Source organism: Ranitomeya imitator, chromosome 1 (assembly GCF_032444005.1).
Source record: "Ranitomeya imitator isolate aRanImi1 chromosome 1, aRanImi1.pri, whole genome shotgun sequence".
NCBI lineage: Eukaryota > Metazoa > Chordata > Amphibia > Anura > Dendrobatidae > Ranitomeya > Ranitomeya imitator.
This window is the reverse complement of record NC_091282.1, coordinates 1174756652-1174783545: the sequence shown is the minus strand read 5'-3', so window position 1 is coordinate 1174783545 and position 26894 is coordinate 1174756652. Positions and strand designations below refer to the sequence as shown.

The 26894-nt window shown below is 42.0% G+C and overlaps 1 protein-coding gene across 1 annotated transcript in view; it reads right to left on the bottom strand.

The window, feature by feature from the left end:
* Positions 1–3123: 3123 nt before the first annotated feature.
* The window catches only part of QDPR (quinoid dihydropteridine reductase), a 34813-nt gene continuing 11042 nt past the window's right edge, over positions 3124–26894 (bottom strand). The window contains exons 5-7 of the mRNA XM_069744697.1: positions 26669–26777; positions 23091–23174; positions 3124–3433 (exon numbers count right to left, since the gene is read on the bottom strand). Coding sequence (XP_069600798.1) covers positions 3328–3433; positions 23091–23174; positions 26669–26777 — 299 coding nt within the window. The 3' untranslated portion in view covers positions 3124–3327. The remainder of the gene's footprint in view (positions 3434–23090; positions 23175–26668; positions 26778–26894) is intronic.

Here is a 26894-nt window from a genome sequence, read left to right as displayed (position 1 = left end):
TGAAACATGCAAACTTGAAACACGAAATTTGAACTGCATTACTGCACTAGAAATATGAAAAATGAGAGCATTTAGCGCATAAAAATGGCCAATTTTATGTGTACCTGGTAGCCACTTTACGGCATCTCTCTTATACCAGGTCCTACACTTGCCTTACCTCGCTGAGAATAAACGTCTCCATCTGAATGGGTACATGTGAAACCTCTTCCTAGACTAAAATTCTCTCTCTCTGTGGAGGGGTAATGGACCTGCTGTAATTAAAACACCTGTGGCTAGGAGGCGGAGTGCACGATCAGAAGGCTAGAGAATACATTTCAAAAACCTGACCTGCACATCCAAACATAGACTAAGTGTGAACAGGTGCTGAACCCAGAGTCGCCAACTCGTATATAGTTAAGTAAATAAGGCAGCACACTGCAGCGCTGAAACATGCAAACTTGAAACACGAAATTAGTCTAGGAAGAGGTTTCACATGTACCCATTCAGATGGAGACGTTTATTCTCAGCGAGGTAAGGCAAGTGTAGGACCTGGTATAAGAGAGATGCCGTAAAATGGCTACCAGGTACACATAAAATTGGCCATTTTTATGCGCTAAACGCTCTCATTTTTCATATTTCTAGTGCAGTAATGCAGTTCAAATTTCGTGTTTCAAGTTTGCATGTTTCAGCGCTGCAGTGTGCTGCCTTATTTACTTAATTTCCAAAAGAGACATAAGAACCAGTAATCTGTGGAATCGTCTACCTCAAGAGCTGGTCACAGCAGGGACAGTTGATGGTTTCAAAAAGGGCTCTGATTTTTAGAAGAAAATACCATAAAATACTTATGTAAAATTCTTTCTGAATATTTGGTCTAGCAGGTCGACAATTGGAATCAGGAGAGCCTTTAGGGGCAGACAGGATGATGCATTGTGGTTGTGCATATGCCCCTTCCATTTGCATTTTCCTATCCATCAGAAGAACTTGATAAAGAAGTTGAAATAAAGACAACTATATGTGGAAATGAACTAGATTTGGATTCCAAGAGTGCTAATTTTAATATCAGGCAAGAAAATTTTCATAAAGGATTTTACAGCCATTCTGATCTGGATTTTCAAAGTACCGTATATACTCGAGTATAAGCCGAGATTTTCAGCCCAAATTTTTGGGCTGAAAGTGCCCCTCTCGGCTTATACTCGAGTCACGGTCTGTGGCAGGGTCGGCGGGTGAAGGGGAGAGGGCGCTGAGGCATACTTACCTAGTCCTGGCGCTCCTGACGCTCCCCCTGCCTGTCACACTGTCTCCGGGTGCCGCAGCTCTTCCTGTCAGCGGTCACGTGGGACCGCTCATTAGAGAACTGAATATGGACTCCACTCCCATAGGGGTGGAGCCACATTCATTCCTCTGAGCAGTGCCAGTGACCGCTGACAGGAAGAGCTGCGGCACCCGGGGACAGTGTGACAGGCAGGGGCAGTGTCAGGAGCGGCAGGACTAGGTGAGTATTTTATATTCACCTGTCCCCGTTCCACACGCCGGGCGTCGCTCCATCTTCCCGGAACGAGACGCCGGGAGCTGCAATCAAGAGAGGCGAGTATGGCTTTTTTTCTTTATTATTATTGCAGCAGCAGCAGCAATGGCACAGCTTTATAAGGAGCATATATGGGGCAATAATGAACGGTGCAGAGCACTATATGGCACAGCTTTCTATGGTACATCTATGGGGCCATAATGAACGGTATGGAGCATCTATTTTTATTTTTGAAATTCACCGGTAGCTGCTGCATTTTCCACCCTAGGCTTATACTCGAGTCAATAAGTTTTCACAGTTTTTTGTGGCAAAATCAGGGGGGTCGGCTTATACTCGGGTCGGCTTATACTCGAGTATATATGGTAATTAAACCAGCAACATATGGTCCAAGATCTATTTAATTACGTGTGCAGATTTTATGGTTCAGATGCATTGTGGAAATAAAAACCGTTCAATGAATCTCATCCCCTGTACTGTCTATACATACTGTACTGTACTGTACTGTAACATACTTAGGCAGTTAACTGGTTAATGCAGCTTTACATGAACACCCGAGCCTTACACTATGGCCGGTCCGAATAACTAAAGCAATTGTTACCATCCACCTCTCGTGTCTCCCCTTTTCCTCATAGTTTGTAAGCTTGCAAGCAGGGTCCTCATTCCTCCTGGTATCTGTTTTGAACTGTATTTCTGTTATGCTGTAATGTCTATTGTCTGTACAAGTCCCCTCTATAATTTGTAAAGCGCTGCGGAATATGTTGGCGCTATATAAATAAAAATTATTATTATTATCCCCAAGGATTCTTCATTACAGCAGCCCAACCGAATATCTTTTCTTTGTCCACATGGGTCATCTAGGACATCCTATTGTAATAATGCTCCCATCCTAGCCCCAATCTTGTAGTAATGTCCCCCCTCCTGTAGTAATATCCCCATTCTGGTCCTCTTCTTGTAGTAATGTCCCCATCCTGGTCCCCTATCTTGTAGTAAAGTATATATAGTTAAAGGGGTTGACTCAAATAGAGTTGAGCAAATTTTTCAAAATTCGGTTACGATTATGATCGGCAGAGAATATTGTTTTTGCACTATTCGACAAACGTCATTGGAGTCAGTGTGAGTAAGAACGACCGAATATGGTCGGAATCTAAATCAATCATCAAACAAATTCGGCATTAATAGGGTTCCAATATGGCAAATTCAGATTTGGCGACCGATTCCAAACATATTCGCTCAACTCTACTCATGACCTATAAAAGCACATGGACGCTCAATAAGCCAGAACAGAGAGCTGCTTTTTATCCCTTTCTTGCAGGCTTAGACGTCTAGCGGGTCCGTGGTTACCACTGTATCGTTACAGCACTGGCATCGTTGGCATGAATCCAACCATGGAAATATTCTGCATGGAGTTTGTATGTTCTCCAGAGTTTGCACGGGTTTACTCAGTTTCTTCCCAGACTCTCTTGAAAAGGTGCTTGCGTCAAGACACAGACCACAGTGATCGTGGTAGTCTCTGATAAGAGAACCACATTAAGCAAATCAGCAATTAGGAAAGTGGGATCTTGCTTCCGGGTTCACCTTAATAAAAAATAAATCCAGAAATAGTAATAGAAAACACACAATTCCTAAAACTGTGATGTATTATAAATTGTATCATTTTGGTTTTTAATTCACTATCACATGAGATCTATAGCGTTATCAGAAATATATAATCCACAGACAGGTTAAAAAAAAATTGTAACTGCACTTAAGGAAATAGTGGAGAAAATAGGATGGAACCGTAAAGAAATGATCAGTTTACAGATCAAAGATTCTCCAGGCCGTCATTACAGCTGGGCAGGAACAAGCTCAGTTTTCCCCTTTTCGGTGATCACTTGTATAAGACTGCCAGATTTGGGCCGGTTAGTCCCAGCGGTCCATTTAAAAAACGTCCTACAAGAGTAAAAATAAAAAAATAATTAGCACGTGACAAAAATCAATAGCAGTTATTCAACAAATTGCATCATATGTGTATCCAGCAAGTGACAATTATAGACTGTAGGTCTTCTGCTTCAAGAATATTGCAAAATCATGGATTTTAAGGAAAGTAGAAAAATATAAGGGTATATGCACACGATGTCTACCACATCAAGAGCGTGAAAAACATATCAGAAAACACTCAAGAATGAATAAATTAATTTCTATGTAAAAACAACTTCACATTTTCAGGCTTTTGAACGTCTAGTAACCACTTCAGATTTCTAAAAAGGCCAACCGGTTAAAAGTAGTGACTTCCATCCTTCTGGAATTTTCTGCTTGGAAGCCGCTCTGTACTTTACAATACAAATCAACAGGAAAGCTTCAAAAACATGCCCGGACGTCCTTTGGAGCATTTCGCCATTTTTTTTTTAAACAGCATTTTCTTCATTATTCAATGGAGTCATAAAAAAAATAAAAAAAAAAAAAGTAGGAATTAGTCCTACCAGTAATTATATTTCCAGGAGTCCATCATGACAGAACGACAGGGGGTAAGCCTTCTTTCTCTCTAGGAACAGGAGACACACGGGTGGTTAAAAGACCCCTCCTACCAACCCTCAGTGTTTTACCAATCGCCACACGAGGATGGATGCAAGTTAACATTTGTGTGATAAAATTCAGTAAAATTAACTTCACATAAGTACAAGGAATTCAAAGGAGGGAATGGAAGGTTGCGGTCATGATGGATTCCTGAAATATAATTATCGGTAGGACTAATTCCTACTTTTCCAGGATGTCCCTCATGACAGCACAACAGGAGAAATGCCAAATTAAATGGATTTTAGGATGAGACCACTGCATGAAGGACTTTCCTTCCATAGGCTAACTGTTGACCTGATAATATGCCCAGCTTGTAGTGTTTACAGAAGATTCTTAAACTAGAACAGGTTGCTGCTCTACAGATCTGGTCCACAGAGGCTCCTGCCCTCTCGGCCCAAGAAATTGTCCGAGTGGACTGTGCCTTATTGTCCTCCAGACGATTTTCCCTTCTGATTCATATGCCAGGGAAATGGTGGAAGTGATCCACCTGGCTAAAGTCGCTTTTGAGGTCTTCTTGCCTTTGTTCCTGCCTGACAACTGAATAAATGTTTGAGCCTGGTCTCCAGGGTTCCATAGCTTCAACATAATGTATAGCCAGCTTCCTTATGTCCAGTGCATGGAACAATCTCTCCTTCTCATTCCTTGAGTGCTGACAGTAGGAAGGTGGAATGATCTCCTGGTTTAGGTTTGTATTGGAAGAAACAATGGGTCAAGTTTGAGTACTATCCAAGCTGCTAGAATGCAAAGATAGAGATCCCTCACTGATGAGGCCTGGATCTCTTCCACGATCTTTGCCAAAGTGACTACTAGGCATATTGTCTTCATATAAAGCATGGAAAACCTGAGGCTCAAAGGGAGACATACATAAAGCACCCAGTACTAAATTTAGATCCCACTGTGGTACAGACTTCCTAATCGTAGGTCTAAGTCTGGTGATCACTTTAGAAAACCTAGCAATCTAGGGATGGTTTGCTAGCGGGTAGGCTAAAAAAGGTACTTATGGTTCAGATCAGAACTTTAAGCATGCTAAGTCTTAACACCTTTTTCAAATCCTGGCTGTAGAAGTTCTAGAATCTTGGTAGTGTCAAACTGGGAAGGGTCCCCCATGAATTCTCTGACATTATCATTATTATACATTTTATAGCGCCATTTATTCCATGGCGCTTTACATGTGGCAAAACTTAATATTTTAGAATAAATAGCTGACGTAACTAGTTTCCTGCATTGCTGTAACAACTCAATCCATCAAACCTTTAGAGATTAAGATCTGCCTCTCAGGATCCAAGTTGTCAGGGTATATCCTGATGTATGAGGGGACCCTTTGACAGAAGGACTTGCATCTCTGGAAGGGGAAGTGGATCCTCTAGAGCCATGTGGTTTAATATGGGAAACAAACTTCTTTGGCCAGAAGAGGGAGATCAGATTACTGTAGCTCGATTTTCCTAGATTTTCATCAAGACCCTTGGGATTAATGGAAAAGCATATCATAGATTTCCGTTCCAGCTTTTGAAACAGGGCATCCACACTCTCCGGATTGTCTTCTGGATTTATGGAAAATAAATATGTCACTTTCGTATTTTTCCGAGTTGCGAACAGGGGGCACTCCAAGCTGGGTCAGCTGATGAAATACATTCGTGTTTAACTCCCATTCAGAGGCCCATACGATCTTCCTGCTGAGATTCTACACATTTGTTTTGGGAGCCCTGCAAGTAGACCGCTGAAATAAAAAGGATGGTCTTCTCCGTCCACTGAAATATTTGTCAAGCTAGGGCCCACAGAAGATGACCTTCCTGGCCTCCCTCATACCGGACAAAGGAAACTGCTGTGATTTTGTCGGATAGGATCTTTAGTAGTGATGAGCAGGTGACCTCATATTTTTTAGTGTTCAGAGATTTAGTTTTCATCGCCGCAGCTGAATAATTTACATCTGTTAGCCATGATAAGTACATGTGGGGTTTGCCTGGTTGCTAGGGAAACCCCACATGTAATCAATCTGGCTAAGAGATGTAAATCATTCAGCTGCAGTGAGGAAAACAATCTCCGAGCACTAAAAAAAATAAAAAATACTCGGAGGTCACCTGAGCGTGCTCGGGAAATCTTGAGCAACGAGTATATTCACTCATCACTAATCTTTACATGTTGACCCGTGAGACTGTCCTGGTATCTGGTACGTAGCGCTCTGTTTCCGATTTACTGAATTCTTATAATGAGTAGAAAGGATATTCTGAGACGGGAGTAGAGGAGTACAAATACTTTCCGCGTGTCTAGTTTTAAATTGGACTTCTTCCAATTGATGAATCACCCTAGATTTCTTAGAGTGAGGATAGTTTCAGTGAGATGCTGATTGAGATTAGTCAAAGAGTCCGCCACCAAGAAAAGATTGTCCAAGTATGGGACAAAATCATCCCTTTCTATCTCACGAAAGCCACCATCTCCATCATTATTTTTGTAAAAAATACGAGGTGCCAAAGACAAGCTGGACAGTAGGCACTGGAAGTGGTGGATTATTCCCTGATACTCCAATGCAAACCTCAGGAATTGTTGACAAGGGGGGTGGATGGCAACATGATATGCCTCTTTTAGATCTAATATGCACATTACTGAGTCCCTCTATATTAACGGGAAAGTTGATTTTATAGTCTCCATTTTGTACGTCCTGTACATGACCCACTGATTTAGGGCCTTCAGGTTTATAATGGTACATTATTTTCCTGAAGGTTTCTTTATGGAGAACAGAGTTGAATAGCACCCTGACCAATTTCTAAGTAGGATACTGGAATGACTGCTCTGGACTATCAGATTCCTGGTATCTCCTGGAGTTTTGAAATTGAGGTATGGCGAGGGGAAACTTTTGGAGGGGGGTGTGGGGGCCTGGGTAAATTTTAATCTGTAACCTTCCCCTTCAATAATCATGTCCTTTATATGTTCTTCACTGGGAACACGGTTTGTGGGTTCTCAGTCCTCCAAACATCCCGTCCTGTATCGAGTACGCCACCCAAGTTTCTTCAATCCTCATGGTACTCCGCACTGCATTTAACAAATCATTAGTGTCCTCAGATAATATTTCTTTCCTCGAAGGGGATCTGGGGTGTAACCTCTGTCTTCTAGGTCCTGATCAGAGTAATAAGAACACGTTTCCTGCTCTGAAGATTCCACCATCTCCCGTATATCGTAACCTTTTTGTGATGGGATGTGCTCTGAAATGTCTGAGGGGGTACAAGACTGGAAACAGTGCTCTGTACTTCCTCCCTGATCCTTGGATCGCATGTGGGTCATAAATGAAGTTTGTAACTCTTTAAGGACTTTCATTATACATTCCACACAATTGCTTTCTGTGTCTCTTGCAGTTTGGTGTTACGTGCCGGACATTTATAAAACTTACAATGCCCCAAAATTGTTCGGACGGTGTCTGAGCATGTGGGATCAGCATCCGTGGTCAGACTGTGCACAGCAATTACCTCTCCAACCACGCTTTTATAGGGTCTTAACTTGTCGCACGTGCATAGTATGCTCATCGGCCATAATTCCTTGCATTCCACACTGGAATGTACGCTTTGTCATCCCTTTCCCGTGTTCCCCTTGAAACAGGAAGTGACTTCCACTCTGGAACGAACACACACATACATGCGGCAGAATCCTCTGGAAACCAGAAATACGTTCCACCTTGGAACACATGTGTCACTGGATGTGCGCCCAGGGGATGGAGAGTGATGCTGAGAGCCCTCCACAGTGGGATGCAGCAAAACCAGGAGCCACTTCCTGTTCTACTAAGCTGGCTGAGGAACCCATACCCAGTGAGGTATCAAGCTGGAGTCTCTTCATAGAAGGAAGGGAAGAGCTGGATCCCCTACGATTCCCCTGAGCTCCCAAAGAACATCTTCTCCTGTGTCTGTCCTGCTAGGGAAAGGAAAAACACCAAGGGTGAGATGGAGAGGTGATAGGGTGGGCTTTTAACCTCTCGTGTGTTTCCTGTCCCTAGATGATGAGAAGGACTACCTCCTATCGTGCCGTCATGAGGGACGCCCTGGAGAAAAAAAACACTATGGAAATAAAACTCAAAAAAACACATGGAAAAACGATCCAAAAAAAAAAAAAAAGTTGATTGGCAAAACAGTCACAACAACCTTAGAAACTGACAGTAAAATAAGACACTTGAGGGGGGGAAAAAAAAAAAAAAAAAAAAAACCACGGCAGAGTTCAAACTTTCCTGAACAGTCTTCTGCTTTAGCTGGATTTATTCACTTTAGTTCAACAAACATTAGAATAGATTGTGGATGCCATGGCGCAGTTCCAAGGTTCTGAAACAGCAGAAATCCTTCCACAAGTGAAAATTAAGTAAAATTACAACTCTCAGGTAATTTAGAGTGCAGAGCTTTTTTGGACAAGCAGGTGGTGCCAAAAAGATTTAAAAAAAACTCTATGAAAACATTGTTTTAACTCCCCCAATCTTTCTTTTTCACACAGGTAGCAAAAGAAAATAAACCCAAAAATTCTATAATTCAATTCCTCCTGAGTGCGCAGATGCTCCCATTTGTGGTCAGCAACTACAGCTTGGCCACATGTCCCAGCTTGGAAAGGAAGGCGCACTATTTGGCTTTTGGCTGAAATAGACTATGGACGCCATGTCACATTTCAGGTGTCAAAACTAGCAAAAAAACCCTATATCAGATCATTTTGGAAACCACACTCCTTAAGGAATTCATCTAGGGATCAAATGAGCATTGTGAACCCATATGTGCAGTGTGCTTCCCAGAATTTTACAATGCTGGGTCATGAAAATAAAAAACTAAATTATTCCCACTATGAAGTTAAGTCCCAAATTTTTCATAAGGGATAATACGAGAAAATGGACCCTTACAATTAACATTTCCAATATGAGGCAATACCCAGCATGTGATCAGAAACAACTGCATAATGCATAAGGTGGGACTTAGAAAGGAAGTATTGCCATTTGACTTTTGTAGCAGAAATTTGGAAGTAATAGTTGGGGGGGGGGGGGTGCAAGAAAAGAAGAACAGCAGAAAACTCCTAAAAAAGGGACCCAATTTCAGAAACTAAATCCGCCATGGAATTGTAGAGGATGCCATGAGCATTTTTGTCCCACAAGGCATGTTTGAGAAAATAGTGCACAAATTTTGGATATTGCAGTGTGCCATTTTAGTGAGCAATACATAGTGCAAAGAACAGAAATTGATAATAAAATCTAAATATTTGATCCCCCCCAAGCAGCTGAAATTTGCTCTACGTTCACTGCAGTATAAGATAACACATAGTACACATTTACGGCCACTAGCAATGTTTGGAGCAGTTGTGTTCTGCCGATATATTGCTGAACTCCTTCTGCTGCCAGAGCAGTTGTCAGTTGATTGGTGGGCGTCTAATGTCAGACCCCAAATATCCCATACTGATGACCCATCCGGATTGATCAATCATTAGATCCCAGAGAACACCTCTAGGCCAGGGTCACAGAAAGTATGGAAAAATCAGTCCGAGTCTCCCTGCCGAGAGTCGCACAAGTGTCCTCCGTATGGTCATCCATTTGTAATGTGTTTGCAATGCGATTTTCTCGTATCTTTATATCCGTATGACATGAGTATGGCTTTACATTTCTCATAGCTTTTCCCCATTGAATTTAATGGCTCAGTGGGCTAAAATGAGGTTTAGGTGTGCGCATTTGTCACAAGCTAGACGAATGGTCCGTGTGGTGTGCGATTTTTTTCTCTCGCACCCATAGGCGTGCATTGGCAAGTCTCAGACAATATACGAGTACAAATCGCAGCATGCTATGATTTTACACGCACGTAGAATATGCCTGAGTGAAAACGGTGATATGAGCGATCCCATACATTAACAATGGTCCGAGTGCTATGCGACGTTTTCTTGTACAGAACTCTTCCGTATTCTACGCTAGCGTGACCCCGGCCTCAAGTTGGTTCTCCCCTCTGCTCTCTAGCAATGTTACAGGGCTTCGAAGGGGAGGCCTTTTTGCTTTGGGTTTTTTTTTTTTTAAACGTGGAATACCTGATAACACATTCAATTAAGGGATTGTTTTTTTGAAGGATGGTTTTTTTGGTTTGTTTTAGTTTGCCAGGCATCTTGTAAATTTTAAAATTTCAATTTTTGGAGAAAATTCTCTTTTTCACACTAAAAATACTTTAGAAAAAAATGTATTTGTTTTTGCATCACCATATTCTGTGAGTTATGACTTATTTCCTGAATTTTGGGTGGAATGATTTTATTTTGTCTTTTAAACAAGGAGTCTCAAACTGAGCTGGGAAAATGGGCCGCACTAATGTCCTCCCATCCTGATCCCCATCTTGCAGAAATGTCCCCCATCCTGCAGAAATGTCCCCCATCCTGGTGCCCATTTTGCAGTAATGTCCCCCTTCCTGCAATAATGTTGCCATCCTGGTCCCCTTCTTGTAGTAACGTCCTCCATCCTGGTCCCCTTCTTGTAGTAGCGTCCTCCATCCTGGTCCCCTTCTTCTAGTAGCGTCCCCCATCCTGGTCCCCTTCTTCTAGTAGCGTCCCCCACCCTGGTCCCCTTCTTCTAGTAGCGTCCCCCACCCTGGTCCCCTTCTTCTAGTAGCGTCCTCCATCCTGGTCCCCTTCTTGTAGTAGCGTCCCCCATCCTGGTCCCCTTCTTGTAGTAGCGTCCCCCACCCTGGTCTTCTTGTAGTAGCGTCCCCCATCCTGGTCCCCTTCTTGTAGTAGCGTCCCCCATCCTGGTCCCCTTCTTGTAGTAGCGTCCCCCATCCTGGTCCCCTTCTTGTAGTAGCGTCCCCCATCCTGGTCCCCTTCTTGTAGTAGCGTCCTCCATCCTGGTCCCCTTCTTGTAGTAGCGTCCTCCATCCTGGTCCCCTTCTTGTAGTAGCGTCCCCCATCCTGGTCTTCTTGTAGTAGCGTCCCCCATCCTGGTCCCCTTCTTGTAGTAGCGTCCCCCATCCTGGTCCCCTTCTTGTAGTAGCGTCCCCCACCCTGGTCTTCTTGTAGTAGCGTCCCCCATCCTGGTCCCCTTCTTGTAGTAGCGTCCCCGATCCTGGTCCCCTTCTTGTAGTAGCGTCCCCCATCCTGGTCCCCTTCTTGTAGTAGCGTCCTCCATCCTGGTCCCCTTCTTGTAGTAGCGTCCTCCATCCTGGTCCCCTTCTTGTAGTAGCGTCCCCCATCCTGGTCTTCTTGTAGTAGCGTCCCCCATCCTGGTCCCCTTCTTGTAGTAGCGTCCCCCATCCTGGTCCCCTTCTTGTAGTAGCGTCCCCCATCCTGGTCCCCTTCTTGTAGTAGCGTCCTCCATACTGGTTCCATTTTTTACATACAGAAAAAATAAAAATCTTCGCTCCTGCCCTCGTTCGCTCAGCGTACAGCATCCTGTTCCTCATCCACAGCTGAGAATCACAGATACGTCATGGGTGGCGGCGAGTGAGACGCAGATGTCAGCGGCTGGTCTCCAATATGCCCGTGGCTGGTATAGGTATTGCCGTGCAGACAGACTGGACGCAATGGTCTGAGGAGCTGGAGGGACAGCACAATGGAGTCCAGGGGGTGGTTTACAACACAAGGGCAGCGTGTTTGAAACCACTGTCACTATCCACAGAGTGGTAAAAAGTGATAAGAAAAGTATTATTTGAGTCAGTATGACCACTGCGATAATATTTATGGAGCCTTAATGTTCTGCTATATTTGCACACTAAAATGTATTTATTTATTTTTTTTAAATAAAGTTAGATGACCGTCGTATGAGGGCTCCTTTTTTGTGGAATGAGGTTAATTTCAGTAATACCATTTTATTTTTCTTGTTTTCTCTTTTGATAACATTTTGTTCAATATTTAGCATAATAAAAAAAAGCTATATTTTGCGGTGCTTACTGTAAAGATGAAAAATTGGACATTTTTATAGATTGAGATATTTTGAACATTGCGCTACCACTTGTGTACTTTTAGTTTCACAAAAATAATGTTTTTCTTACTTTGCAAAATATTTTTTCATTACTTTTTTTTATTTTATTCATTTTATTGGGCTTTATTTTTCCCCACTTAGTCTCAGTACGAAATTGCCCTTTACTAATATGATCGTTCGTTTAATACTATTAAGTAGAGCTGTACTACGTTACATAAACCTTGTCATGAGGAGCATTGCACAGCGAATAAGCTTCCTTACCGTGGCATGCCAGAGCCAGCATGGCACTCTCCACAAGGTAAACAGTTACTCCTGAAGGTACCTTCACACGATTTCGTTAACGATATCGTTGCAACGTCACGCTTTTTGTGACGTAGCAACGATCCCGCTAACGATATCTTTATGTGTGACAGCGACCAACTATCAGGCCCCTGCTGGGAGATCGTTGGTCGTGGGGAATGATCAGGACCTTTTTTGGTCGCTGATCACCCCGCTGTCATCGCTAGATCGGCGTGTGTGACGCCGATCTAGCGATGTGTTCACCTGTAACCAGGGTAAACATCGGGTTACGAAGTGCAGGGCCGCGCTTAGTAACCTGATATTTCCCCCTGTCTTTCACTAGGGGGACTTGTCAGGGAGTCACAAAAACACTGAACTTTAGGAAGGCAAAGTTTGACCAGCTTAGAGATGCTCTTAATCTGGTAGACTGGGACAATATCCTCAGAAATAAGAATACAGATAATAAATGGAAAATGTTTAAGAACATCCTATATAGGCAGTGTAAGCGGTTTATACCTTGTGGGAATAAAAGGACTAGAAATAGGAAAAACCCAATGTGGCTAAACAAAGAAGTAAGACAGGCAATTAACAGTAAAAAGAAAACATTTGCACTACTAAAGCAGGATGGCACCATTAAAGCTCTAAAAAACTATAGGGAGAAAAATACTTTATCTAAAAAACTAATTAAAGCTGCCAAAAAGGAAACAGAGAAGCACATTGCTAAGGAGAGTAAAACTAATCCCAAACTGTTCTTCAACTATATCAATAGTAAAAGAATAAAAACTGAAAATGTAGGCCCCTTAAAAAATAGTGAGGAAAGAATGGTTGTAGATGACGAGGAAAAAGCTAACATATTAAACACCTTCTTCTCCACGGTATTCACGGTGGAAAATGAAATGCTAGGTGAAATCCCAAGAAACAATGAAAACCCTATATTAAGGGTCACCAATCTAACCCAAGAAGAGGTGCGAAACCGGCTAAATAAGATTAAAATAGATAAATCTCCGGGTCCGGATGGCATACACCCACGAGTACTAAGAGAACTAAGTAATGTAATAGATAAACCATTATTTCTTATTTTTAGGGACTCTATAGTGACAGGGTCTGTTCCGCAGGACTGGCGCATAGCAAATGTGGTGCCAATATTCAAAAAGGGCTCTAAAAGTGAACCTGGAAATTATAGGCCAGTAAGTCTAACCTCTATTGTTGGTAAAATATTTGAAGGGTTTCTGAGGGATGTTATTCTGGATTATCTCAATGAGAATAACTGTTTAACTCCATATCAGCATGGGTTTATGAGAAATCGCTCCTGTCAAACCAATCTAATCAGTTTTTATGAAGAGGTAAGCTATAGGCTGGACCACGGTGAGTCATTGGACGTGGTATATCTCGATTTTTCCAAAGCGTTTGATACCGTGCCGCACAAGAGGTTGGTACACAAAATGAGAATGCTTGGTCTGGGGGAAAATGTGTGTAAATGGGTTAGTAACTGGCTTAGTGATAGAAAGCAGAGGGTGGTTATAAATGGTATAGTCTCTAACTGGGTCGCTGTGACCAGTGGGGTACCGCAGGGGTCAGTATTGGGACCTGTTCTCTTCAACATATTCATTAATGATCTGGTAGAAGGTTTACACAGTAAAATATCGATATTTGCAGATGATACAAAACTATGTAAAGCAGTTAATACAAGAGAAGATAGTATTCTGCTACAGATGGATCTGTATAAGTTGGAAACTTGGGCTGAAAGGTGGCAGATGAGGTTTAACAATGATAAATGTAAGGTTATACACATGGGAAGAAGGAATCAATATCACCATTACACACTGAACGGGAAACCACTGGGTAAATCTGACAGGGAGAAGGACTTGGGGATCCTAGTTAATGATAAACTTACCTGGAGCAGCCAATGCCAGGCAGCAGCTGCCAAGGCAAACAGGATCATGGGGTGCATTAAAAGAGGTCTGGATACACATGATGAGAGCATTATACTGCCTCTGTACAAATCCCTAGTTAGACCGCACATGGAGTACTGTGTCCAGTTTTGGGCACCGGTGCTCAGGAAGGATATAATGGAACTAGAGAGAGTACAAAGGAGGGCAACAAAATTAATAAAGGGGATGGGAAAACTACAATACCCAGATAGATTAGCGAAATTAGGATTATTTAGTCTAGAAAAAAGACGACTGAGGGGCGATCTAATAACCATGTATAAGTATATAAGGGGACAATACAAATATCTCGCTGAGGATCTGTTTATACCAAGGAAGGTGACGGGCACAAGGGGGCATTCTTTGCGTCTGGAGGAGAGAAGGTTTTTCCACCAACATAGAAGAGGATTCTTTACTGTTAGGGCAGTGAGAATCTGGAATTGCTTGCCTGAGGAGGTGGTGATGGCGAACTCAGTCGAGCGGTTCAAGAGAAGCCTGGATGTCCTCCTGGAGCAGAACAATATTGTATCATACAATTATTAGGTTCTGTAGAAGGACGTAGATCTGGGGATTTATTATGATGGAATATAGGCTGAACTGGATGGACAAATGTCTTTTTTCGGCCTTACTAACTATGTTACTATGTTACTATGTTACTATGTTACTATGTTACTATGTTACTATGTTACTATGTTACTATGTTACTATGTTACTATGTTACTATGTTACTATGTTACTATGTTACTATGTTACTATGTTACTATGTTACTATGTTACCCTGGTTACCATTGTAAAAGTAAAAAAAAAAAAAAAAAAACTACATACTCACATTCTGATGTCTGTCACGTCCCCCGGCGTCAGCTTCCCTGCACTGTGTCAGCGTCGGCCGTAAAGCAGAGCACAGCGGTGACGTCACCGCTCTGCTTTACAGCCGGCGCTTACACAGTGCAGGGAAGCTGATGGCGGGGGACGTGACAGACATCGGAGTGTGAGTATGTAGTGTTTTTTTTCTTTCTACTTTTACAATGGTAACCAGGGTAAATATCGGGTTACTAAGCGCGGCCTTGCACTTCGCAACCCGACGTTTACCCTGGTAACCCGGGGACTTCGGCATCGTTGAAGACAGTTTCAACGATGCCGAAGTTGTTCCCCTGATCGTTGGTCGCTGGAGAGAGCTGTCTGTGTGACAGCTCCCCAGCGAGCACACAACGACTTACCAACGATCACAGCCAGGTCGTATCGCTGGTCGTGATCGTTGGTAAATCGTTTAGTGTAACGGTACCTTTAGACCTCAGTCCAAAGCCACTCGCCTAGCTAAATCAGTTTTCATACTTTGCACTGATGAGGGACAATACCCCAAAACACTGTCTGCAAATTTACTTTCTGATTTGGTTCTTATCCTAAATCATATTGCAAGACTCCTTAAAGGTGGCGCTACAGAGTTCAAGTCCACTTCCTCTTTGAAGAGGCAATTTGCATATTAAGTTTCTCAGATGAGCATTGCACGGCCTATAAGCCTCCTTCCCTTGACATGCCAGAGCCGGTTTGTCACTCTCCACAAGGAGAAACGTTACCACTGCCAAGAAGAGTGTTAGCCCCTCCTTGATCGTGTTGCACGCACATGTTCGATCATGTTTTTCAGATAGAATACGTATCCATTCTATTCAATGGTGATATTCACATGACAGTTTTCCTCCAGTATCATGGATATAAAGCGCCAATACATGTCTATGAAAAACATGGACACCATCCATGTGTTGTAAGTGTGCTGTCCATACTTAATATTGCAACGAATAGGAGAAACTTCAAAACGTATTCATCAGTGAAACACACAGATGTTACACTGATGACACAGATACCATTTTTCACATCCATTACCCACGGACCTGTGAAAAAGACCTTTGAGATCGCAGTAGAGGAAGTGTTAAGTGTACACAGATTTGAACAATGAAGAGGGCATGTACAGCCTTAGGCCTGTTTCACATGTCCTGATATTTTCGGTATCAAAAAACAGTACGGGAGAGTTTAGTGCAGTGTGCAACATCAGTACCACACCTGCTGGCACCAAGAAAGCAGCAGTATACTTAGCGCTGTTCCCTGGCGCCAGGTTCTGTAGACTGCACTCATCATTCTCCCCTGATCTGGCAGAGATCAACGTGAGCAGGGGAGATATATGCAACTGATAACAGCAAGAGCAGGTGGCAGCTCATGGGACTACTATTCCCATCAGCCTACACCTGCTGCCACTAATAACAGAGAGAGCAGGGGGCGGCTGATGGGAGTATTCATCAGACACCACTTGCGTAATACATGAATAAATGAAAAATCCAGCATGGGATCCCCTGAATTTTTGATAACCAGCCAGGTAAAACCAACAGCTGCGTGCTGCAACCCTCAGCTGTCAGCATTAGCAAAGCTGGGGTTTAAGAATAGAGGGGTACCCATGCATTTGAAGAAAAAAAAAACGACATTGGGTCCCCCTACAATCTTGACAACCAGCCTTGCTAAAGCAGACAGCTGTGGGATGGTCTTCTCAGTTTGGTAAGGAGCCATAGAAATTGATACCCCCCCCCCCCACCCAAGCCTACTGCCCCCAGAAAAGGCGCCTCTATTAGTTGCTAATTCTGACACTTTGACCTACTCTTTCCACTTGCCCTGTGGCAGTGAGGTAATATTTGTGAGGTCACCATTGTATTGTCAAACGACATCAAGCCCACGGCCTAGTAATGGAGGGGCATCTATAAGACACCTATCTATTACTAATCCTATAGTTATATGGTAAATAAGCACAAAGCCAGAATAAAGTCCTGTATTTGAAATAAAACACAACAACACTTTTTTCCACTTTTAATTTCAAAATAAAAAACACACACACACACACACACACACACGTTCTGGACTTTCTGCTCCGACCACCGATGTCACAGCAGGATCCAGATCGCTGCTGCGTGTCAAACACAACGATATCGCTAGCCGGGACACTGCAACGCCGCGGATCGCTAGCGATATCGTTGTTAAGTTGGCCAGTGTGACGGTACCTTAAGAAAAGGACACACAAATATAAACAAAGTGTGCCTTATGCATGCAGCCCCTTCCGGACTTGTATATCAAAAAACCATGCTCAGACTGTATCAATCAGACCTTACGAGAAGAAAGGGTAATGACACCAACAGATGTTAGAGCCATAATTCGAGAAGAAATTCAGGCTTTGGGTCAGTCCAGCGGTACAAGTGGGCAAACACTGAGTAGATCCTTTTCCCCAATGGCCAGTTCAGATTCAGATTAAGTTCAGGGTAGATCCTCTGATTTTCCAAAGTCTCAGTCAAGTTCATCAGAATATGAAGGTGGTCTCTGCCTTCCTGATAGTAGTATATATAATTTAATTAAATCCATCATAAATACAACAGGGTGCCCTGACAAAAGGATCTAAATCCGCACAGGACAAAGTTCGCAGGACTGGCACAGAAAAAACGTAGAACCTTTCCGGTAATTTCTACTATAAAAGAACTGATCAAAAAGGAGTGGGATAAACAGAACCTACGGGAGTTTGTACCATCATCCTCCAAAAGGTGTTATCCCTTTAGTGATGAAGAGCTAACTACCTGGTCTAAGGTCCCCAAAGAAGAAGCCGCTGTAGCATCCTCATCAGAACAATTGGTGCTACCAGTGGAGGATGCGGGAGTCTCACCGGATCCTCTGGATTGTAAGGCAGAAAACATGCTTAAAAGATCGTGGGAGGCCAACATGGGGCATTCAAACCAGCCATTTCTAGTACATGTACTGCAAGGTCATTACTAGTTTGGGTGGATCAATTGGAAGAACAGATTAGAGGCAAAGTAACCAGAGAAAATTCTGCCTACAATCCCACTAATTAAAGAGGCTGTGGCACTTCTGGCGGATGCATGGGCAGATTCCCTGCGTTTAGCAGCTAGGTGAGCCGGCTTCGTAAACACAGCCCGGCGAGCACTCTGGTTAAAAAGCTGGAAGGGGGACGCACAGTCAAAAGCAAAACTTTGTGCAAATCCGTGCCAGGGTGAGTTCCTGGGAGGGAGGGAGGGGAAGGGAGGAAGGAAGGAAGGAAGGAAGGAAGGAAGGAAGGAAGGAAGGAAGGAAGGAAGGAAGGAAGGAAGGGAGGGGAGGAAGGAAGGAAGGAAGGAAGGAAGGAAGGGGAGGAAGGAAAGAAGGAAGGAAGGAAGGAAGGGAGGGAGGGAGGGAGGAAGGAAGGAAGGAAGGAAGGAAGGAAGGAAGGATTCCCTAATCAGTCTCTTCCTTCCTACAGGAGAGCATTTAGAAGACGACCTTTTAATAGGAGTAAAGCATTTGAACCCCAGAGAGTTCGTTGGGAAACAAAAGACAAAGCAGAAAGGTACCTTGTTTAGTGGATCTTTTGCAGCAAAGCGCAGTAAGTACCGTTAATCCTCAGGTTGGCAGTAGGCTAAAAAATTTGTTTCAGAAATGGACATATAACATCAAACAAGTGGATCCTTGACCTAATAAGTTTTGGGTTAAAACTGGAATTTGTACGAATTCCCCAGGATTCATTTATAGTAACATCTCCTAGAGGGCCAGAACAACAGGAGGCTCTTGAATTAGAGGTCTTGTCCTTACAATCCAAGAAAGTTTTGGTAGAAGTTCCCAAAGATCAGGAAGGAAGGGGATTTTATTCCCCTTTATTCCTGGTCACCAAACCTGATGGTTCATTCCAAACCATTATAAATCTAAAAAAAAATTAAATACTTTTTTATATAATCGTACCTTTAAAATGGAGTCCATCAGTTCTACTATTAAACTTCTATTTCCAAGAAGTCTGATGGCAGGAATAGACTTGAAAGATGCCTATTACCATCTTCCCATACACTCCAAGCACCAACGGTACCTGAGAGTGGCAATCAACCTGGCAGGCCAGATCCCTCATTTCCAATATACAGCAATGCCCTTTGGTCTTTCGATGGCTCCTTGTGTATTCACAAAAGTAATGCTAGGGGTGATGGCGTACCTACGTCAACAGGATACGCTAATTGTACCCTTCCTAGATTTTCTAGTAGTGGGAAGATCTGTCTCTCATTGTGAAGATCATCTATCTAATACGATTTCATCCTTACAGGAGTTAGGATGGACCGTCAATTTCAAAAAAATCCAGACTGGTTCCGGAAACTCTCCAGTCCTTCCTAGGACAACATCTGGACTCCGTAAGTCAGAGGACTTCTTCCAGAGTCCAAAAGATTTACTATAATATCAAAAGTTAGTTTAGCAAGGAAGAACCCCAAGAGGTCACTAAGGGAGTCCATATCCCTGCTGGTATCTCTCACCTCATGTAATTCCAGCAGTTCTATGGGCCCAATATCATGTCAGGGCCTTACAACATGAAATTTTATATGCTCAGGAAATCTCGCAGGTGCATCTAGTGAGAAAGATAACCCTTTCCCACAATGTATTAGAATCTTTGGCCTGGTGGCTAGATAGAGACCACCTTACCAGAGGAGTACCCTGGTTAATAGAACCGTCCAGAATAATCACCACGGACGCTACTCCTTCCGGATGGGGTGCCCATATGGGGGACAGCCTAGCACAGGATTGCTGGAGTTCTGGAGAATCATCTTATACTTCTAATAGGAAAGAATTAAAAGCGGTCGATCATGCTTTGAAACCTTTTCTTCCAGATTCAGGGAACCCATGTAAGAATCTTATCGGACAATTCTACCACAGTGGCATATGTAAACCGTCAAGTTGGAACGCGATCGGAAACTAATGACGATAACAGCAGATATTTCTCAGTTGGCAGAAACCCATCTATTATCCCCAACAGCCCTTCATATCAGAGGAGAGGAAAACACAAAAGCACTTTCTCAGTCGAAGCATGCTGCACTAGGGAGAATGGACTCATCATATATTCAAAAAGATAGTGGAATTATGGGGTCTTCCACAAATAGTCCTATTCGCTAGCAGGGAGAACAGACAAGTACAAAGGTTTGCATCCCTTAACAAAATAGATCGTCCGGACATGCTGGACTCTTCAGTTTCCATGGAAGTTTGACCTAGCATATGCTTTTCCTCCGATGACGCTAATCCCGCTGGTGCTCAGGAAAAAGCAAGGGTAATCCCTATTGCACCCTTTTGGCCGAAGAGACAGTGGTTCTCTTGTCTCCGAGCCATGTCAGTATGCGACCCTTGGATTCTTCCACCAGACCCGAAGCTGCTCTCTCAAGGCCCATTCTTCCACCCTCAGGTGAAGGGACTGCACTTGACAGCGTGGAACTTGAGAGGGAAGAATCTACTACATTAATATATAACAGGGTGTGGAGAAAATTTCTAATCTTTCATACGGAACCTTTTATTAAACAAGTTCCAATCTTAGCCATTCTAGAATTTTTACAGAAATGTTGAGAACTTGGTTTATCCGTAAGCACTTTAAAGGTCCAGATTTCAGCCTTGGGGGCTCTTTATGGGTGTAATATAGCAGGAGATAGATGGGTCACAAGACTCATTAAGGCGTGTTAGCGAAGTAACCCGGTCCACATTTCACGTTTGCCACCATGGGATTTGAATCTAGTCCTTGAGGCATTGACTAGTTCCCAGTTTGAGCCACTAGAATCTATCTCCTTAAATAACATGTCGTATAAGGTAGCTCTACTGGTAGCCTTGACATCAGCCAGAAGTGTCAGTGACATCCAGGCCCTCTCCATAGACCCGCCTTTCTTGTTAGTATTCCATGACCGGATAATTCTCAAACCAGACCCCTCATACCTCCCTAAAGTCGCATATAGTTATCATAGGTCACAGGAGATATTTCTTCCTTCCTTCTTCGATATTCCCTCGGGTCCGGAAAAAGAGAAGTTTATACTTTAGATGTAAAGAGAGCCGTCCTGACTTATATAGAGAGAACTCGGGCCTGGAGGCAGAGTAGGGCTTTGTTTGTGTCCTTTCAGGGCCACAGAAAAGGACGCGGGGTGACAAAAGCTACCTTATCCCGGTGGATCAGAGAAGCTATCTGCCTGGCTTATTCATCAAAGGGCGAAATTCCTCCAGAAGAAATAAAGGCACATTCTACACGGGCCATGGCATCATGTTAGGCTGAAAAAGCAGACGTGCCAATCGATTTAATATGTAAGGCCGCAACCTGGTCAACGCCTTCCACTTTCTACAACCACTATAGACTTGATCTATCCACATCTTCTGACTTGGCTTTTGGTAGAGCTGTCCTTAGCACAGTAATCCCACCCAGGTGACGGTTCTTTGAAAGTCTCATGTGGGTGCTGTCGCCAAGGGTAAAAAGCCAGATTACTTACCGGTAATGCTCTTTTAGAGAGTCCACGACAGCACCCACTCACTTCCCTCCCTATTCATATGCATTTTCTGACACTCGCTAATGACTTGATGTATAAAGCATTTTAAGTTATTAGCATCATCTGATATGAATTAAACTAACACTTTGCGGTTCCTCTCGTACTCTGAAAACCAAACTGGGAGGAGAAGGGGACTGCCTCCTTTTATTCTGTAGGTTTCCTGTTCCTATGGGCGGATCTCCTCTCTCATGTGGGTGCTGTCTTGGACTCTCTAAAAGAGCATTACCAGTAAGTGATCCGGCTTTTTTGAATTACACCATATTGTACTGGAAAAAAAAAACTAAGTGAAGAGAAATGGAGGAAAAAAAAGAAAGAAGAAAAATAAATAAATAAATGCAATTCTGATATTGTTTTTAGGGAGTAGCATTTGTGTTGTACATTGTGGGAAAAAAACTACCTTACAATATGTTAATCAGCACAATTAGAGCGATAAAAAAACAAAAAAAAAAAACTGGACATGTATTGGTATTTAAAATTATATATATATATATATATATATATATATATATATATATATATATATATATATATATATATATATATATATATATATATATATATATATATATATATATATATATATATATATATATATATATAATTAGTTGCATGGCCAGATTCCAAGACACAATGTTTTTAATTTCCATCGATGATGCTGTCTTATGGCTTACTTTTTGCAGGATGAGATTAGATTTTTAATCGATGCATTTTGGGATAGATATGATGTTTTGATCGCTTGTTACAGCATTTTTGTGCATTGCAGTGACAAAAAAAAAAAAAAAAGCTGTGGCGTTTGATTTTTTTTTTGTTTATAGTTTCTACCGATCGGGTTAATTATCTTTATATTTTAACAGATTGGACTTTTCTGAATAAGGCAGTACAATTTTTTTTATTTTTTTTGAAAAGGGAACTATTTGAACTTTTGTTTTACTTTATTAGTTCCCTTAGGGGACTTTAGGCTGCAATCATCTGGTCGCTAGAGCTATACACAGCATCGCTGCATATAGTAAAAATCAGGGTCTCCTTTGAAGCCCAAGCACAGGCTAGGTTTCAAGGGAGCTCCGTAATGACAATCAAGTGAGTCTTCAGCAGACTCCCGACTGTCATAGCAAGCCATGGGTGACCCACAATCACGTCATGGGAGCATCGATGAGCCCATGGAATGACGAGGCCCCACATCGGTGATTGTTAAATGCGGCAGTTTGACGGCGGCATTTTACAGGTTAGCAATTGCGGACGGAGAACTACTCCACGCGTGATGGTTAGAGGCGACTGGCTGCAACACAGCCATGACCTGCCAAGTATGAGCCTGCTCCATATACCGGCGTCAGACATGACAGCGTTTGTCGTAAAGGGGTTACTTATTTAAAAAAAAAAAAAAAAAAAAAAAACAACATTGTTTTATTCACATCTTTTCACTTTTAAACGTTATATGAGCACATTCCCAATTTTGTCAAAATTTCATAATCATGACAAATCTAAAAATCAGATTTGTGAAAATCCCCTCTCCCCACATTGCAGAACAGGCAGGAGCTTTGTTAAACCGAAGGAGAGCAAAATAATAATACCCCATCAGATATTGTACTCACTCCGCAATAAAGTCTAATGACGTCCAGGACGTGAAGTCGGCATCAGGCATGGAGGCCCTGTTTGCTGGTGTATCCAAGGTAACGCTGCCATGGAGGAGATAAGGTTTATTAAAAACCACACACAGTACATCTAAGTACAGACTTGTAATATTAACCCTTCCTGGCACTAGGATACAGGTTTTAAATACACAGTTTTGGTGTCTGTGTATAGCTATATAAAAGAACACAGCAGCACATGTGCATGAAACTAGGCCATGTGAAAACACAGACAAATATTCAATATAGATTATACGTCTCAAAAATATTTTCACACAAATTTTCAAAAAATTATTTTTTCATAAAACTTACAGTAATAGATAAAATGAAGGTTCTTCGCGCATAAATTGGCCAATTCATGTGTGCCCATCAACCACAGCAAGGTGATCTCCCTCTGATGGGTCCTACTCTACCGTACATGCCACTTTTGGGCCATTTGGTTGATGGGTACAGATGAATTGGCCAATTTATGCACTAAGAACCTTCATTACATCTATTACTGTAAGTTTTTTGAAAAATTTTGAAAAAATTTGTGACTATTTTTGAGAAGCATAATCTATATTGAATATTTATCTGTGTTTTCACATGGCCTAGATTCATGCACATGTGCTGCTGTGTTCTTTTTTAACTATATGATGCAGTTTTGCTGCGTGCACGTGTTCACATTAGGAGTGCTGGTTGGTTATTTCTCTCTCTATATCTTTACACACCAAAAGTTTGGACACCTTCTCATTTTAAGATTTTTATATATTTTGAGCATCCTACATGGTTAGTACCTAGTACTTCTGAGAATATCACAGCTTGTAAACACTTTGCAGCCAGCCAAGAGTCTTTCAGTTTTTGTTTGAGAGATTTTCATAAATTTTCCTTGGAAAATTCTTCCAGTTCTGAGAGATTCCTTGGTCATTTTGCATGCACTGCTATTCTGAAGTCTAGCAACAGATTTTCAATGATGTTCAAATCAGAGGACTGAGGGTCATTGTAAAACCTTCAGCCTGCACCTTTGAGGTCATCTATTGTGGATTTTGACGTGTGTTTAGGATCGTTTTCTATTTGTAGAAGCCATCCACTATTCCACTTCAGCTTTTTTTTTTTTCTTCTTTACAGATGGTGTTATAAAACTTCATCAAATTCTTGATGCAAACATTGAATCCATTCTTCCATCTACCCGTGAAATGTTCTCCGTGCCATTGGCTGCAACACAACCCCAAAGCATGATTGATCCACCCCCATGCTTACTGGTTGGAATGAGGTTCTTTTTCTGAAAGTCTGTGCTTTTTTCTGCACACAGGACTTTTTTCAAAATTGCATCAGGCTTAGTTAGATTTTCCTTTGCATACTTCTGATGTTGAATTCTAATGGTGAGGACGCAGGAGAGGTTTTCTTCTGATGACTCTTCCATGAAGGCTATTTTTGTGCAGGTGTCTCTGAACAGTAGTATAATGTATCACAACTCCAGAGTCTGCTACATCTTTCTGAAGGTCTTTTGCAGTCAAGTGGGGGTTGTTATTTGCGTTTACTGAAATTTAGCTTGATGACGTGGCTTTTCCTAACAATGATAGTGAACAAGGCATAACCCTAACTGGCTAATTAAGGTCTGAAACCTTGGTCAAAGTTATCGGCGCACACAAATCTCCAAGGGTGCCCAAACTTTTGCAGAGACCCACTTTCCTTTTTGTAATTTTTAAAATGTTAAAAATGAGATTATATTATATGTTCACAACAGTAATTTTGACTAGGGGTGCCCAAATTTTTACTTACCACTTTGTATATAATTTAAAATATATTATATATAATACATATTAAATAGTGGCACACCAATGGTCGTGACAACATTTTTAATATACATCGGGCCTCATCAAAACAGTCTAGCAGTGAAACTGTCTTAGTTGCCCAAAGCACCAAGTGAGCTTTAACCGATTGAAATTGATAGATCCAAATGTTTGGGGGGTTTTCAACAAACAACCACAGTGTGTCCGTAAAGTCACGGTGCACTTTTATAGTTTACATTTTGGCACCCTTTCTCTGGCCCAATCATATCAGACCTGTTTATGAGGAGAGATAACAAGAACTAATCAAACAAACTCATTTAAGCTGTTGCTGAGCCCCCATTTAGATTAACCCCTGATAAACTGTACTCTGATCAATACACTGCCAGGTCTGTGACATCATGCAACCACAAGCTTATGCCATCGTTTGGATGCGTGTATGGCAAAAAAAAAAATGGAGCCCACAAACTGCACTGAATAGGTATGACACTGGGAGAGTTTCTCTTTTTTTTTTTTTTTATTTGGAGTATATTTCAAATTTTTATCATTTTTTGTTGCTTTCCAGTGACCGGTCAAAAGTGCACCATGACTTTACAGACACACTGTATATAATCAAGAGCTCAATTTAAACCAATTCGCACAAATGGGCATACCAGAATGTCCGCACTGGGGCTGCATGGGCTAGTACAAATCATTGCAGTTTGACAGCAGCATCTAAAATGGAATAGTCGCCGGTGCCAATGCTATAATCAGCCGGCCAGTATGGGTTGCCAACACAGACAAGGGCCTGCTGAAGGGCCCCAGGGCTGCCAATGCGGTCCCTGTGAAGCTTTGCCACAGGTTGATCTACACAGGAGAACATGATTTATATAATATCTCTAAAAAAAAAAAAAAAAAAAAAAAGGAAACAAAACAGGTTTTTCAGTCACCTCACTTCCCTAAAAAAATACAATAAAACGCATAAAAAAATAAAAAAAAATTATATATAATTTTTTTTTGCATCAATAAAACAAATAAAACAGACTTTTTGCCTTTAAAAAAAAGAAGCCCACACAGCTTCATCAACAGGAAAATAAAGAGAATGAGAATCCGCAAGTCTCAAGCACATTTTCCTTTTTTCCCCTAGCGGATTTGAAGCTGTATGTCATTTGTTTGCAGGGTTTTTCACCAATTTTAATGAATGGGAAAAGAAACATCAAAAGCACATGTAAAAAAAATTGTGTAAAAAAAACTGTACATATTATATGTTGCGTTTTTCCTGCAAATATATCCGCTTTTGAAGCAAATTTGCAGAAGATTTTTCTGCTACAAATACTGAACATGTGCACATACCCCTATGGCTATTTTTATTAGAAGGAAGGATAAAATAAAGTTATGGCTGTTGAAAAGAACAAGAAAAAAAAATGGAAATATGAAAATTGCAGTTATAGGTTGTTTTGGGCAACACAGACAGTGTTACTGCGGACAGCTTTGATGGCAGCCTGCACTGGAGCGTTTCTGGGTATTTATTGGGATGTTTTTCTGCACTGTATTCATACACTTCATGCCATGCAGGGTCATTACTTGCATTGTAAAGCACGTCTGCCATTATAATAGGTAGATTAAATGTACAATCAGGTTGGCCATCTTCAGATCCGCTGAGTGTTTGTTCTGTCTCACAATCAATATACTCGAGCCCCACAGACAATGTGGAGAGGCTCCTCGCCATTTACTTCACGTATCAGGAACATATTCACATAAAATCAATATCAGACAAAGCAAGAAGCAACTTACGGCAAGATGGCTACAGCGGCAGAATTCACCGGCAACCCGCTCTTCTCCCCACCGAGGCTCTGGCACAGCTGATGTACTGCGGCTTTTGCCATTCCATAGGCAATCATTCCTAAAAAAAAAAAAAGACAATCATGAAAGTTGCCATTTCCTCTACAAACGTGAGAAAAGACTTGTGATTTTGTTCGGATGTCATCCATTTCTGCACTGCTTTGTTCTCTGCCATGCC